The 17,551-nt window shown below is 43.5% G+C and overlaps 1 protein-coding gene across 1 annotated transcript in view; it reads right to left on the reverse strand.

Annotated features, from left to right (window-relative positions):
* Positions 1–648: 648 nt before the first annotated feature.
* The window catches only part of gtpbp10 (GTP-binding protein 10 (putative)), a 42,150-nt gene continuing 25,247 nt past the window's right edge, over positions 649–17,551 (reverse strand). The window contains exons 7-10 of the mRNA XM_068013157.1: positions 17,105–17,212; positions 15,166–15,243; positions 2,803–2,926; positions 649–1,231 (exon numbers count right to left, since the gene is read on the reverse strand). Coding sequence (XP_067869258.1) covers positions 1,020–1,231; positions 2,803–2,926; positions 15,166–15,243; positions 17,105–17,212 — 522 coding nt within the window. The 3' untranslated portion in view covers positions 649–1,019. The remainder of the gene's footprint in view (positions 1,232–2,802; positions 2,927–15,165; positions 15,244–17,104; positions 17,213–17,551) is intronic.

Here is a 17,551-nt window from a genome sequence, read left to right on the forward strand (position 1 = left end):
TGCAGCTGAAACAAGACACCAATTACTGTAATAGAACAAATTTACTAAAATAATACATCACATCCCTCAGCAGAAAAGCTCACAGGCTCTAGCACTCAGGTTATTGGCTGCGAGCATCGGGGGAGTCTGTGGAATATACCAAACAGCCTGTCACCATCTCTGCTGAAACTACTGGGGTAACACTTGTACTACATTTAAAAAGAGAAAGTCCAGATAGATCACTGAGAGTTAACACCCTCATTTCATTATTTTGCTTATTATTTGATTTCTGGAGCATATTAAAATGTTTGTCACTCAAACCATTCCTGTGTGGCCTCTCTGTTATTGCATTGTGCTGCCCAGCTGCCAACTCCTTCTTCAGCATACTCTTGCTGCTGAGACTCTTCTTCATGCCAATAGAGTACAGCTATAGCACTCATCATGAACTTCTTTTCCAAGTGGACAGTATAAAAGTCACAATCCCAAACAATCTACTGGCATGCAGTATCTGTTTATGGAGCTTTCAGTTGGTTGAACAATTCAGCCTCAATTTTAACCCTCTCCCCAACAAGTGAGATAGAGTTTGGTGAGGGGTAAAAATACTGAAAATGGCAAACCAGTTATATTAATCTGGAATGCACGACCTAAAAAGATGACAAAACTCAATAGTAATTTTTTGAAATGGAATTGGACATATATTTGATAAGGAAACATTTGCAGGGCTACAGGCAAAGACCAGAGAAGTGGAACTAATAGATAGCTCTGTAAAGAGCTGGCACAGGCACGACGGGTCAAATGATCTTTTGTGCTGTATGATCTATGAATACTGCAGCTCGTAATGAATTGTGGGTGTAGCAGCTTTATTGAAATCGGACCTCATTGACTGACTTGCAACTGATCCTGCCACCTTCCTTCTGGCAATCCGCCCGACCCACATGAATCTAATTGCAGCATAGAACCCTGATTTAAATATCCATGAGCTTCTCATCTCTTCATTATAGAAGACTTGTCAGCCCCGATAACCACGGACTTTGAAAGTTCTAGGTAGATTTGAAAGTGCTTGAACGTAAACTCTGCAGTTTTTCAAAATGGTATTGTTCATTTTCTAGATCATCTTGATCATCTAATGATTTTCGAATATCATTTTTCAGTTCTTCAATTCCATATCTAGTCGAGGCAGAGACTGCGATTATGTGTTTGAACTGGATCGGTTGCCGAGGAATCATCTCTTTTGGTAATGAATTAAAGATTTCTATAGGGGAAAAGTACACCAAGATAGAAGAAAAATACATTTCCTTTTTAAATCATCAAATCTAATGACAGAATTTGAATTCAAGAACAAAAATGTGCAAGTTACTGAAAATTCTTTACTGGTGAACAATTATGAAATACAGAACTCCTTAACTCCTTTATAAGTTTTGTTGGCTATCTGGTGCTAAGAGTTTACACTATGCTTTGTATTTTTAAACAATGTATATCTAATGCAATTAGCAGCAGTTTCTGATGTGTTTTTTTTGTTTAATGACTCATATACACAGTTATTATAATGCAATAGGTAGGTGGAGAGTTTTACATTTAGTACAATAGATGTTTCTAACCTAAAATGGAAAGCCACGCATACAAAAATAAAGTCCCTTATCAAATAATGAATGGTTGGAATAAGACTACAAGTCTCCCAGTTGTTCTTCAGGAAATAGATTGAAAGGTTTTATGAACTTTTTTGGTACACTGATGAATAGTAACCACTATTCTATTAAATATGTCAAGTCTAATTCTAAATCAAATTTGGTCTAATTGTTGGGGTAGGCAGCAGTCGTTCATGGGTATGTAAAATGCATGATTCACCTAATATTAAAAAGAACAAAGACCACGAAAATCTGGTTGGAAGAACCTTTACCAATAAAGTTAGTGCAAGTATTATGCAAAATTTCCCTTTGCACTAACTCAAGTTTTTCACTGCAGTTATTAAAAGGAGAAGTTTCACATTCAGTGTTCCTAGCTTACTTATTCTCAAGAAGGAATTCAATTATATCTTTTGTGAAATCCCCCAAATTAGCTCCTGTTCCTGAACAGTTCTCATAGATGTCCCAATAATTGTATGCATCCTCATTTTCAAAAGGAGTGGAGTGTTTGACATCTGTAGTTAAAAATCAGATGGTTTTAAAGTTACTAGGGTGGATTTTCATTGCTTTTGCCTCACGTTAACAAGGCGGTAATGGCCTCAAAATGGGGCCAGTAGCTGGGTGCGCAAAGTGTCTGCTTGTTTCAGGTGATAGGCCTTTTAACATGGAAATCAGGGTCTTACGATTTAAATAGAACCCCGATTAGCATTTTAGAACAGGACTGCTCCAAGCCTGCGCCATGCACAATCCTTCCTGTTCCGTGGGTGATGCAACCAAAAAGGCCTGCCAAAGTTAAAGTCCTCCAGGGCCCACCAAAATAATCTGCCTCAGGACACCCCTGGTGCAATTTACCTTGCTGGCAGCAGCCCCTTGAGGCCTCAATCTGGCATTGGGATATCTGTTTTTCACCTCTAAATTTTAAATGAGGCTGGGGCCTCAAAATCCCAGTTACTTATTTGACGTCAGAATGAGCAGTCAATCAGCGACCCTCACCAGGCAATTGGCCAAAAGTTAAAATCAACCCCACTGAGGCAACATCAGTTGTTGACTGTGTTGTTCCAACTTATACTAATCGACTGGAATGGGGAAAAGATCCTTTTATTTCATTTTTAAAAATTACTTACTGACAACAACATATTCAAAGTACTGATCTGCAGAGGCTCTTGAGTCAAATGGGTTTTATGCTGTACATTCTAATTACCTTGAGGCTGCTGAAGCTGTTGCATTAGCTCTTTAAACTTCTCTTCAGCATTCTCTAAATCCATTTTGTTTACAGCTAATAGTGCCGGCTTTGATAAAAGCTCCACTTTATATAGCTCCAACTCCTGAATATGAAAGAGGATTAAAAAGATTAGTAAGATGCATAATATAGTCCACTAAGTTGGAATGCTGAGATTTTGAAACTGACGTTTTGACGAAAACCCAAACTGAAAATACCAGCAGTAAAAGACATGTAGCAGAACACACGTTTACTCCATATAAAACCCACATAGTGCACTCTTGATCTCATATTTTTGTGGAAAGTCCCAAGCAAAAGGTAAGGTATTTGTGCAGAGAGGGGAAAATTGAAGATCAACCTTCCCCACTGTACTGTTACATCGCCAAGTGACCAATTCAACAGCAACAGTCAGTAACTTGGAAACAAATTACCTTTTTTTTGATGACAAGTGTATGATCAACAAAAGGGGAAGAAAAAAATTATCTGGTCCATCAATGCTCACTCCAGACTTTTGTGTAACACATTGGAGATAGGTTTCCCAGGAGCTTATCACATTACGAGCTATTGGAAAGAGTATTTGGAAAATTCTTGGGAGTGGGAGTTTACATGCCTGAATTCCCAATATGCGCTCACTGTAAACAAAGCTCTGCATCAGGAATGCTAAAGAAAAGGCTGAAGCATTCGCAACAAATCTTCAGCCAGAAGTGCCGAGTGGATGACCCATCTTGACCTCCTCCTGAGGTCCCCAGCATCACAGATGCCAGTCTTCAGCCAATCCGATTCACTCCACATGATGGGCTGGATTTTACCTTAGGCAGACAGGAATTCGCCTAGCCCGGGGATCTGTCCTGCATTTTACAGACGAGGCGAGACTTCTACCCGCTTGAGGAAGGAAGTCCTGCCTCAGTGAGCTGCCGGCCAATCAGCGGGCCGGCAGCTCTTAGTCCCAGTAGCACCACCGGGAGTGGTGGCCACTGCTTGAACTGCAGCTCAGCCGGCACCTTGGAGCCAGGAGACCAGATAAGTTGGGCTTGCCTCACCAGGGGGATGGGTCCTTCCTTGGTGAGGCTGGAGTGGTTGTTCGGGGGGGGGGGGGGAGGGGGGGGCGTCTTGGGTCCCGGGGGTGGGTTGGGAGGCGGGGGCGGCCCTCAATCGGGCACCCTGTGCCCAACTACCATGGCCCCCCCACCCCTGGTGCGCGGAAAGGCCAGCAGCTATTGTTGGGCGGCCTTTCACGTCCCCAGCACGCCCACTTGCCAAGGTTAAAATACCCGTGGAGGCAGGCGAGGGCCCTTAAGTCGCCATTAAGTGGCCACTCAAGGGCCTTGACTGGCCTTGGGCGGGCAAGCCGTTTCTCCACACCCCCCCCACCGCCGTAAAGTTGACTGGAAACCGGAGAAGGGAGGGTAGGTCTCCAGGAGCCTTCCGTTGAATTTTACGCTGCCCCCACGACACCATCTGACCCGCTGTGCTGCAGAACTAGCCATGCCCCTAACCAAGCTGTTCCAGTACAGCTACAACACTGGTATCTATCCGGCAATGTGGAAAATTGCCCAGGTATGTCCTACTCACAAAAAACAAGACAAATCCAATCCGGCCAATTACCGCCCCATCAATCTACTCTCAATCATCAGCAAAATGATGGAAGGTGTCGTAGACAGTGTTATATCAAGTGCCACTCAACAGCAACAACCTGTTCACTGATGCTCAGCTTGGGTTCTGCCAGGACCACTCGGCTCCTGACTTCATAACAGCTTTGGTCCAAACATGGACTAAAGAGCTGAACACAAGAAGTGAGGTAACAGCGATTGCCCTGGGTATCAAGGCAGCATTTGACTGAGTGTAGCATCAAGGAGCCCTAGCCAAACGTAAGTCAATGGGAATCAAGGAGAAAACTCTCCAATGGTTGGAGTCACACCTGGCACAAATGAAGATAGTTGTGGTTGTTGGAGGACAATCATCTCAGCTCCAGGACATCACTGCAAGAGTTCCTCAGGGCAGTGTCCTAGACCCAAACATCTTTAGCTGCTTCATCTTTGACCTTCCCTCCATCATAAAGGTCAGAAGTGGGGATGCTCACTGGTGATTGCACAACATTCAGCACCATTCGCAACTCCTCAGATGTTGAAGCAGTCAGTGTCCATATGCAGCAAGACCTGGACAACTTCAAGTTTGGGCTGATAAGTGACAACTAACATTTGTGCCACACAAGTGACAGGCAATGACGATCTCCAACAAGAGAGAATCTAACCATCTCCCTTTGACATTCAACGGCATTACCATAGCTGAATCACACACTAACTTCTTCCCGGGGGTGACCTTTAACCAGAAACTGAACTGGAGCAGGCACATAAATAGTGAATACTAAAAATACTAAATACAAGAACAGGTCAGAGATTGCGCATTCTGCGGTAACCCACCTCCTGACTCCCAAAGCCTTTCCACCATCTACAAGGTACAAGTCAGGAGTTTGTTGGAATACTCCCCACATGCCTGGATGAATGCGGCTCCAACACTCAGGAAGCTCAACATAATCCAGGACAAGCAGCCCGCTTGATCGGCACCCCATCCACCACCTTAAACATTCACTCCCTCCACCAGCAACACACAGTGGCAGCAGTGTGTACCATGTACAAGATGCACAGCTGTAACTCAACACCTCCTTCGACAGCACCCTCCAAACCCGCAACCTCTTCCATCTAGCAGGACAAGGACAGCAGACGCATGGGTACACCACCACCTGCAAGTTCCCCTCCAAGTTATACACTATCCTGACTTGGAAATATATTGGCGGTCCTTCAATGTCGCTGGATGAAAATCCTGGAACTCCCTCCCTGTCAGCACTGTGGATGTATCCCCAGCAGCTCAAGACTGCTCACCACCACCTACTCAAGGGCAATTAGGGATGGGCAGAAAATGCTGGCCTTGCCAGCAATGCCCACATCCCATGAACAAATAAAAAAAATGCTAAAGATGAAAAATGTGCTCCTCACGTTAGAGCAAACTCACTCACTTCTCTATTCAACTGCTAGTAATGCTAAGCCTTGTGAGAAAGATTGGAAGAGAAAGAACAGCCAGAGATTATGGTCTACATTGGTACCAACGAAAAAAGGAAGAAAGAGGGATGAGGTCCTGCAGGCTGAGTTTAGGGAGTTAGGAATGAGATTAGCAAGCAGGACCTCAAAAGGTAGTAATCTCCGGATTACTCCCAAGGCCACGTTCTAGTGAGTATAGAAATAGGAAAATACACCAGATGAATGAGTGGCTGGAAGCTGGTGCAGGAGGGAGGGCTTCAGATTTCTGGGACACTGGGACCGGTTCTGGGGAAGATGGGACCTGTACAAGCCTGCACCTGAACAGGACTGGACAAATATCCTTGCAAGGTTTGCTAGTGCTGTTGGGGATGGTTTAAACTAGCTTGGCAGGGGGATGGGAACCTGAACGCAGTCTTAGATAGGACAATTTCAGGGCAGGGAACAGAAGGCAGAAAATTAGCAAGTGATTCTGAAAGACAAAAGAAGCAAAGGTTAAAAAGTGCGCAGCACAGGAATTTGGCAGTGTTAAAGGGTATTTATTTCAATGTAAGGAGTATAGTAAATAAAGCCGATGAGCTGAGGGCACAGATAGACACATGGCAACATGATATCGTTGCTACAACAGAAACTTGGCTTAAGGAGGGGCAACAATGGCAACTCAACATCCCTGGATATTTCAGGCGGGATAGAGAGGGAGATAAAAAAAAAGGAGGGGGTGTAGCATCAGTTAGTTAAGGAATCAATGACAGCTTTGAGGAGGGGTGATATGCTAAATGAATCAAATGAGGCCATATGGGCGGAGCTCAGAAATAAAAAAGGGGTAGCCACACTATTAGGAGTGTACTATAGTGAGAGGGAGGTAGAAGAATAAATATGGAGGCAAATTTATAAGTGCAAAAACTATAGTTGGGGATTTCAACTACCCCAATATCAACTGGGATACAAACAGCGTGAAGGGCACAGAGGGGGCAAAATTCTTGAACTGCGTTCAAGAGAACTTTTTTAGCCATCAGAGAACAAGCCCAATGAGAGGGGGCACAATTCTAGATTTAGTCTTTAGTAATGAAGCTGGGCAAGTGGAGGAAATAACAGTGGGTTATTTTGGAGATAGTAACCATAATACAGTAAGTTTCAGCATAATCATGGAAAAGGACAAAGATAAAACAGGAGTAAAAGTTCTAAATTGGGGGAAGGGAAATTTTAAGAAGCTGAGAGGTGACCTGGTGGAAGTGGACTGGATACAGCTACTTGAAGGAAACTCAGTGGCAAACCAGTGGGAGGCATTTAAAAGCAAGATTCTACAGGCACAGTGTAGGCATGTCCCCACAAAGATAAAGGGTGGTACTGCCAAATCTAGAGCCCCCCAGTTATCAAGAAGCTTAGAGGGCAAGTTAAAGCAGAAAAAGAAAGCTTATGACAATCATAAAAATCTTAATACTTTAGAAAGCCTAGAGGAGTATAGAAAGTGCAGGGTGAAGTAAAAAAGGAAATTAGAAAAGCAAAGAGAGGACATGAAAAATTATTGGCACGTAAAATCAAGGAAAACCCAAAGATATTTTATCAGTACATTAAGAGCAAGAGGATAACTAAGGAAAGAGTAGGGCCTATCAGAGATGTACAAGGGAACTTATGTGTGGATGCAGAAGATGTGGGTAGGGTTCTTAATGAGTTTTTTGTCTCTGTCTTCAAAGGAGAGGGTTGGTGTAGACATTGTAGTTAAAGAGGAGGAGCGTGAAATAGTATTTATGATAAGCGTAATGAGAGAGGAAGTATTAGAGGGTCGGACATCCACGAAAGTGGATAAATCACCAGGGCCGGATGGATTGCATCCCAGGTTGTTAAAAGAAGCCAGGGAGGAAATAAAGGATGAGTGGAGATCATCTTCAAATCCTCACTAGATACAGGAGAGGTACCATACGATTGGAGGTCTGCGAACATAGTACCATTGTTTAAAAAGGGTGCGAGGGATAGGCCAAATAGTTATAGGCTGGTCAGTCTGACCTCGGAGGTGGACAAATTGTTAGAATCTATTCTGAGGGAGAGGATGAACTGCCACTTAGAGAAGCATGGATTAATCAGGGATAGTCAGCATGATTTGTTAAGGGAAGGTCATGTCTTACTAACTTAATTGAGTTTTTTGAGGAAGTAACAAGAAGGATTGATGAAAGAAGTGCAGTGGATCTGGTCTACATGGATTTTGGTAAGGCATTTGACAAGGTCCCACATGGCAGACTGGTCAGTAAAATGAAAGCCCAAGGGATACAGGGGAATGTGGCAGGTTGGATCCAGAATTGGCTCAAGGCCAGGAAACAAAGGATAGTAGTCGACGGATGTTTTTGTGAATGGCATTCCACAGGGCTCAGTGTTGGGTCTCTTGCTGTTTGTGGTATATATAAATGATTTGGACTTAAATGTGGGAGGCATGATTGGGAAATTTGCTGATGACACAAAAATTGGCCATGAAGAAGATGGCCATAGCCTCCAGAATGATATCAATGGTTTGGTTGAGTGGGTGGAAAAGTGGCAAATGGAACTCAATCCAGATAAGTGTGAGGTAATGCATTTGGGAAGGGCACATAAAGCGAGGAAATACACAATAAACGGGAGGATATTGAGAGGGGTAGAAGAAGTGAGAGACCTTGGAGTGCATGTCCTCATGTCCCTGAAGGCGGCAGGACAAGTAGATAAAGTGGTGAAGAAGGCATATGGAATGCTTTCCTTTATTGGCAGAGGTATAGAATTCAAAAGTAGGGATGTAATGCTGGAACTGTACAAAAAAAGAGTTAAGTCACAGTTGGAGTATTGCGTTCAGTTCTGGTCATCACATTAGAGAAAGAACAGAATTGCTCTGGAGAGAGTAAAGAGGAGATTTACAAGAAAGTTGCCGCTATCAGGAAAGACTGGATAGGCTAGGGTTGTTTTCCTTAGAACAGGGAAGGCTGAGGGGTGACTTAATAGAGATGTACAAAATTATGAGGGGCCTAGATAGAGAAGACGGGAAATAATGGAGGCATGCAAGAAGGGCGCTACAATTGTCATGGGTGATTTTAATCTGCATATTGACTGGACAAATCAGATTGGCAGAGGTAACATGGAAGACGAATTTGTAGAGTGCATCAGGGATTGCTACTTAGAACAATACGTTGCAGAACCTACCAGGGAACAGGCTATTTTAGATCTAGTAATGTGTAATGAGGTAGGATTAATAAAAGAACTGATAGTTAAGGATCCTCTAGGGGGGAAGCAATCACAACATGGTAGAGTTTCAAATTCATTTTGAGGGTGAGCAACTCGGGTCTCAAGCCAGTGTACTCAACTTAAACAAGGGCAATTACAGAGGTCTGAAGGAGTTGTCTAAAGCGGGCTGGGAAAATAGACTAAGGGGAAGGTCAGTGGATGAGCAGTGGCAGACATTTAAGCAGATACTTCATAACGCTCAGCAAAGGTTTATCCCGGTCAAAAAGGACTTGATGAGAAGGATGAACCACCCGTGTTTAACAAAGGCGGTCAAGGAGAGTATCCAATCAAGGCATACAAAGTGGCGAAAGCTAGTGGTAGGGCAGAGGATTGGGATTTTTTTTTTTTAGGAACCAGCAGCGGATGAATAAAAAGCTAATAAAGAAGGAGAAAATTGATTATGAATGTAAATTGGCAAGAAATATACAAACAAACAGCAAGAGATTTTACATGTATATAAAAAGAGTAGCTAAAGTGAGCGTGGGACCCTTGGAGGATGCGACTGGAGTATTGATAATGGGGAACAGGGAAATGGCAGATAATTTAAACCAATATTTTGCATCGGTCTTCACGGTGGAGGATACTATAAACATCTCACAGACATCAGATAAGCAAGGAGCTAATGGGAGGAAAGATCTTGTAACAGTCTCTATCACGAGGGACAAAGTATTTGACAAACTAATAGGACTAAAGGCAGACAAGTCGCCAGGACCTGATGGCCTACATCCAAGGGTTTTAAAGGAAGTGGCTGCAGAGATAGTGGAAGCATCGGTCGAAATATTCCAGAACTCACTGGATTCAGGGAGGGTCCAGTGGATTGGAAAACTGCTAATGTGACGCCCCTGTTCAAGAAGGGAGGGAGACAAAAAGCAGGAAACTATAGGCCAGTCAGCCTAACTTCGGTCGTTGGGAAAATGCTAGAGTCCATTATTAAGGAAGAAAAAGAAAAGCTTAATGCAATCAACCAGAGTCAACATGGTTTTGTGAAAGGGAAATCATGTTTGACAAATTTACTAGAGTTATTTGAGGATATAACAAGCAGAGTTGATAAAGGGGAACCAGTACTGTATTTAGATTTCCAGAAGGCATTCGATAAGGTGCCACATAAATGATTATTGCACAAGATAGGAGCTCACGGAATTGGGGGTAATTTATTAGCATGGATTGAGGATTAGTTAACTCACAGAAGACAGAGAGTCAGGATTAATGGGTCTTTTTCAGGCTGGAAAGACATAACTAATGGAGTGCCAGAAGGATCAGTCCTAGGGCCTTAATTATTTACTATCTAAATTAATGACTTGGAGGAGGGGGCAGAGTGCAACATACCCAAATTTGCTGACAATACAAAAATAGGTGAGAGGGCATGTTGTGATGAGGAAATAAGGAATCTGCAAGGGGATATAGATAGATTAGTGTGTGGGCAAAAACTTGGCAGATGGAGTTTAATGTAGGAAAGTGTAAGGTCATGCACTTTGGTAGGAAGAATCAAAAGGCTGACTATTATTTAAATGGAGAGACTTCAAAAAAGTGTAGCACAGAGGAATCTGGGTGTTCTTCTGCATGAAACACAAAACATTAGCATGCAGGTGCAGCAAGTAATTATGATGACAAATAGAATATTGGCCTTTATTGCTAGGGGGTTGGAGTTTAAAAACAGGGAAGTCTTGTTACAACTGTACAGGGTGTTGGTCAAGCCGCACCTAGAGTACTGTGTACAGTTTTGGTCCCCGTATTTAAAAAAGGATGTATTGGCATTGGAAGCAATTCAAAAGAGACTCCTGGGATGAAGGGGTTGACTTATCAAGAACGGCTAAACAGGTTAGGCCTTTATTCATTAGAGTTTAGAAGAATGAGGGGTGATCTTATTGAAACGTACAAGATTCTGGGGGGGCTTGACAGGGTAGATATTGAGAAGATGTTTCCACTAGTGGAGGAATCTCGAACTAGGGGACATAGTTACAGAATAAAGGGACACTCATTTAAAACTGAGATGCGAAGGAATTTCTTCTCTCAGAGGGTAGTGAATGTCTGGAATTCTCTGACCCAGACAGTTGTGGAGGCTAGATCACTGAAAGTATTTCAAGAGGGGGAAGGTAGATTTTTGAAATCTCAGGGGAGTTGAGGGCTATGAGGAGCTGGCACAAATGAGGAGTTGAGGTCTGGGGCAGATCAGCCATGATCATATTGAAAGGCGGGGCAGGCTTGAGGGGCCGAATGGCCTACTCCTGCTTCTATTTCTTATGTTCTTATGAATGGCGGAGCTGAGTGGGCCACTCTTGTTCTTATTTCCTATGATCCTATGCATGGAAAGGTGCTGTGGGAAGGGGAGGGGGTGTTGGGGGTAATTGAGGAGTGAACCAGGATGATGCAGAGGGAATGGTCCCTTTGGATGGCTAAAAAGGGGAGAGGAGGGGAGGGAAAGAACTGTTTGGTGGTGGCCTCACGCCATTTCTCTCTCGTTCAATTCCCACATAGATTTCAAGTCAGACATTGAACTGTGATGCCCTGAAAGCTGCAATCATCTCATCATTTTGGGGAGGCGGTGGCATAGTGGTATTGTCACTGGACTAGTAACCCAGAGACCCAGGGTATTGCTCTGGGGACATGGATTCGAATCCCACTATGGCAGTAGGTGGAATCTGAATTCAATTAATAAATCTGAAATTAAAAGCTAGTTTAATGATGGCCATGAAACCATTGACGATTGTCATAAAAACCCATCTGGTTCACTAATGTCCTTTAGGGAAGGAAATCTGCTGTCCTTACCTGGTCTGGCCTAAATGTGACACCAGCCCCACAGCAATGTGGTTGACTCCTAACTGCCCTCTGAATGGCCCAGCAAGCCACTCAGTTGTATCAAACCGCTACAAAGTCAATAGGAACGAAACTGGATGGACCACCGGCATTGACCTAGGCACCGGAAACGACAACGGCAAACACAGCTCTGTCGACCCTGCAAAGTCCTCCTGACTAACATCTGGGGACTTGTGCCAAAGTTGGGAGAGCTGTCCCACAAACTAGGCAAGCAGCAGCCTGACAGTCATATTCATGGAATCATGTCTTACAGACAATGTCCCAGACACCACCATCACCATCCCCGGGTATGTCCTGTCCCACCAGCAGGACAGACCCAGCAGAGGTGGCGGCACAGTGGTATACAGTCGGGAGGGAGTTGCCCTGGGAGCCCTCAACATTGGCTCCGGACCCCATGAAGTCTCATGGAATCAGATCAAATATGGGCAAGGAAACCTGCTGATTACCACCAACCACCCTCCCTCAGCTGAACACTATCGGGAGGAAGCACGGAGGGTGGCAAGGGCGCAGAATGTACTCTGGGTGGGGAACCTCAACGTCCATCACCAAGAGTGGCTCGGTCGCACCATGACTGACCGAGCCCTAAAGGATAATATCTGCCAGACTGGGTCTGCGGCAGGTGGTGAGGGAACCAAGAGGGAAAAACATGCTTGAAATTGTTCTCACCGATCTGCCTGCCGCAGATGCATCTGTCCATGACAGTATCGGTAGGAGTGACCACCTCACAGTCCTTGTGGAGACGAAGTCCTGTCTTCAATTTGAGGATACCCTCCATCGTGTTGTGACACTACCACCGTGCTGAATGGAATAGACTTCAAACAGAACCAGCAACTCAAAACTGGGCATCCATGAGGTGCTGTGGGCCATCAGCAGCAGCAGAATTGTACTCAACCACAATCTGTAACCTCATGGCCCGGCATATCTCCCATTCTACCATTACCATCAAGCCGTGGGATCAACCCTGGTTCAATGAAGAGTGCAGGTGGGCATGCCAGGAGCAGCACCAGGCATACCTCAAAACTAGGCGTCAACCTGGTGAAGCTACAACCCAGAGCTACTTGCATGCCAAACAGCGTAAGCAGCATGCGAAAGACAGAGATAAGCGATCCCACAGATCCCAACAGATCAGATCTAAGCTCTGCAGTCCTGCCATATCCAGTCGTGAATGGTGGTGGACAATTAAACAACTAACAGGAGGTGGTGGCTCCACAAATATCCCCATCCTCAATGATGGGGGAGAACTAGCACATGGATGCAAAAGATAAGGCTGAAGCATTTGCAACAATCTTCAGCCAGAAGTGCTGAGTTGATGATCCATCTCGGTCTCCTCCTGAAGTCCCCAGCGTCACAGATGCCAGTCTTCAGCCAATTCGAATCACTCCACGTGATATCAAGAAATGATTGAAGGCACTGGATACTGCAAATGCTATGGGCCCTGACAATATAATGTACTGAAGACCTGTGATCCAGAACTTGCCACACCCCTAGTCAAGCTCTTCCAGTACAGCTGCAACAGTGGCATCCATCCAGCAATGTGAAAAATTGCCTAGGTATATCCTGTACACAAAAAATAGGACAAACCAACCTGGCCAATTACCATCCCATCAGTCTACTCTCAATCATCAGTAAAGTGATGGAAGGTATCATAAGCAAGTGCTGCTTGGTAGCACGGCCTAACAATAACCTGCTCAGTGACACGGAGTTTGGGTTCCGCCAGGTCCACTCAGCTGCTGACCTCATTACATTGCTCCAAACATGGACAAAAGAGCTGAACTCAAGAGGTGAGGTGAGGGTCACTGCCCTTGACATCAAGGCAGCATCTGACTGAGTATGACATCAAGGAGCCCTAGCAAAACTGAAGTCAATAGGAATCAAGGGGAAAACCCTCCGCTGGTTGGAATCATACCTAGCGCAAAGGAAGATGGTTATGGTTGTTGGAAGTCAATCATCTCAGCTCCAGGACATCACTGCAGGAATTCCTCAGGGTAGCGTCCTAGACCCAACCATCTTCAGCTGCTTCATCAATGACCTTCCTTCAATCATAAGGTCAGAAGTGGGGATGTTCGCTGATGATTACGCAACGTTCAGCACCATTCGCGACTCCTCAGATACTGAAGCAGTCCGTGTAGAAATGCAGCAAGTCCTGGACAATATCCAGGGTTGGGCTGATAAGTGGCAAGTAACATTCGCGCCACACAAGTGCCAGGCAATGACCGTCTCCAACAAGAGAGAATCTAACCATCTCCCCTTGACATTCAAAGGCATTACGATCCCTGAATCCCCCACTAACAACATCTTGGGGGTTACCATTGACCAGAAACTGAACTGGAGTAGCCATATAAATACCGTGGCTACAAAAGCAGGTCAGAGGCTCGGAATCCTGCAACGAGTAACTTATCTCCTGACTCCCCAAAGCCTGTTCACCATCTACAAGGCACAAGTCAGGAGTGTGATGGAATACTCTCCACTTGCCTGGTGTGTGCAGCTCCAACAACACTCAAGAAGCTAGACACCATCCAGGACAAAGCAGCCCACTTCATTGGCACCCCATCCACCACCTTCAACATTCACTCCCTCCACCACCAACACACAGTGTCAGCAGTGTGTACGATCTACAAGATGCACTGCAGAAAAATATCAAGGCTCCTTAGACAGCACCTTCCAAACCCATAACTTCTACCACCTAGAAGAACAAAGGCAGCAGTTTTTTTTTTAACTCATTCATGGGATGTGGGCATCACTGGCTAGGCCAGCATTTATTGCCCATCCCTAATTGCCCTTGAGAAGGTGGCGGTGAGCTGCCTTCTTGAACTGCTGCAGTCCATGTGAGGTAGATATACCCACAGTGCTGTTAGGAAGGTAGTTCCAGGATTTTGACCCAGCGACAGTGAAGGAATGGCGGTATAGTTCCAAGTCAGGATGGTGTGTGACACATCAGCAGGAGATCGTAGCCAGAAAGGACAGAAAAAGCGAGGGAATCAGTAAAATCCAGCATGGCAGACTGAAGCTGGCATTAGAGTCCAACAGGTAGCCTAAAGTCAAAGGCTGTAAATGCTCACATTAATTGCTGTTAAAATGGTGGCCATGCAACACAAGGAACACAGGACAGATGAATTTTTGCAGCGAAATGGTTCCCAGACATACAGGACGAAATAACTCATTTTACATTACATAAACATCTCAAATGCACCCACCTCTCTCTAATTTTATTTTCTTTCTAAATTAGTTAAGGCTATCTTACAACAAAAGACTGGCTTACCTTTGTTAATAACTGTATAGCTTCAAAAGCTGTTCTTAAAGGTGTTTTATATGAAAGCTGAAATCCAGTCACATCCACCTACAAATAATCAACCCAAAACAAAACAGAAAAAGAATTGTATGCAAGCATTATTTTTGTCGCAATATTGTCAGTGAAATCAAACTTTGAGAAGTTTCAAATTTTAAAAAATGGACTGCACATTTCCTGGGGTACAAAATATTGTTCATCTTTCAACCCAAGTGCAGCGTCACCTGCTAAAGCACAAGAGGAAATTTAGAGTTTACGAAGGAGAGAAGTTCATTTTCATAATATTGTTAATTGATAAAGCTAGGGCATTAAAACATGCCATTACTCAAAAGTCAATTCAAATACACAGTTAATACAAAGTCAAATTCCAACTTTTAACAGTGTGACCTGGGCCTTCCCTATAACAGTGGAAAGTTATTGTAGGCCTATACCAACCTACTCAGCCATCTCAACCCATGATGGCAGATCCAACACAAATACTGTCATAAGAAATGACCTATAACTGGTTATCCAATGACCCCTGTTAGGGGTCAGGTTTCCTTCAATGGCAAAACAGCATGCAATTATTCACTGGCAAAGCTCACACATGAGGACTAGTCCCTTGCACTATCTACTAGAGGTGGCAATGGAACATTATCCCACAAAAAAATCAAAAGTGAGAAGGGGGAATGAAGAAGAAAATGGGTACATCAGTAATGTGATTTAAGCATTTTCATCAGTGCCCGAACAGTGACACCATTTCTTTCCTTTTTGGAAACAATTACTTTTCTTTCACAAACTAACAAAATCGTCACAAACTAGAGCTGGACATGTACCTTGGCTTCATAACAGATTGCTTTAGTCTATAATAGAACAGCTAACCTTTAATCATAATGGCTGCTCAGCTTACTACTCAGAGTAGTAGTATTGTATAAAATTTAAGTTGTACAGTTTAGAAATAACCATTATTACTTGTGAATGCACAAGTAGTATAACTGCTCCTATTACAGGTACAGAGGAGATTTGAGAATTTTAGTTATAAGGAAAGACTGGATAGGCTGAGGTTATCTTTGTTGGAACAGAGGAGGCTGAGGTTTGGAACAGAGGAGGCTGAGGGGAGATTTAATTGAGTTGTATAAAATTATGACGAGCCTAGATTGCGTGGATAGCAAGGACCTATTTCCATTAGTAGAAGGTCAATAACCAAGGAGCATAGATTTAAAGTAATTGGTAGAAGGATTAGATAGGAGTTGAGGAGAAATGTTTTCACCCAAAGGGGTGTGGAGTTCTGGGCCTCACTGCCTGAAAGGGCAGTCGAGACAGAATCCCTCATCACATTTAAAGAACACTTGGATATGCACTCGAAGTGCCGTAACCTACAGGACTACAGACGTCAAGCTGGAGAGTGGAATTAGACTGGATAGTTCTTTATTGGCCGGCCCAGACATGATGGGCCAAATGGCCTCCTTCGGCGCTGTAAATTTTTTGTGTTTCTATGCTCCAGTACCATGGTAACCAGGATACAGGTTGTCCAGATTTGATCTGCTGTTTGCTGCTTTAGCTTCCCCCGAAGGGTAATCACAGGGCACAAAGCAAGAACATTGCAACATTGCATTTTCCCAGCTTAAAAGGTATTTTATGCATATTAGATTATTAAATTGATACACATACTTCTTTTAATTTCTGGGGGATAGAAGAGAAATGTTGTCAGAGTTATGAACAAAACAGAAGTGATTAATTTACTGCAGCAGTTTCTTGAGCATCCAATTTAAAGTTTTTCCATACACTGTAATAAGGTTGATGAATATTTTATTATAACATTTGAACATTCTTAAAAGATTAAATGGAGCAAAGCAATGTTAAACATTGAATTTTGATGTAGAATTATACAATAAAAATATTCAAAATAAAAAAATATAATTTTCTTACTAACCACGAAAAGCAGCTGCTTGGTCCTCTCCACATGTTTAAGAAATTTGTGGCCCATCCCTTTATTTAAGTGTGCACCTTCAATCAAACCAGGCAAATCAGCTACCGAAACCTGTGACAGTAAAATACACTATGCATTAATAGAATTCAATTGATGGGTATCACGGAAATTCAATAAACTGGCCAAGGAACTCGCTTGTATATCAAGTTTGGGAAATGAAGGGCTACTTTAATACATCAGTTGCGCAGTGTTAAAGATCTGGCTAGACACCTACATGTAACTTAAGATTTTCCAAGTAATAAACAGTCTTCTAATTTATTCTTTTCCACCAATACAATAACTCTTATGCAATCAAATAAAATAAAGCCCTACCACTAGCATTCATGTGGGGTTTAAAAAAAAACTTTTTAAAAATTGACTTGTTTTCTTGATGTGGGTGACACTGGTAAG

Source organism: Heterodontus francisci, chromosome 2, assembly GCF_036365525.1.
Source record: "Heterodontus francisci isolate sHetFra1 chromosome 2, sHetFra1.hap1, whole genome shotgun sequence".
Lineage (NCBI taxonomy): Eukaryota > Metazoa > Chordata > Chondrichthyes > Heterodontiformes > Heterodontidae > Heterodontus > Heterodontus francisci.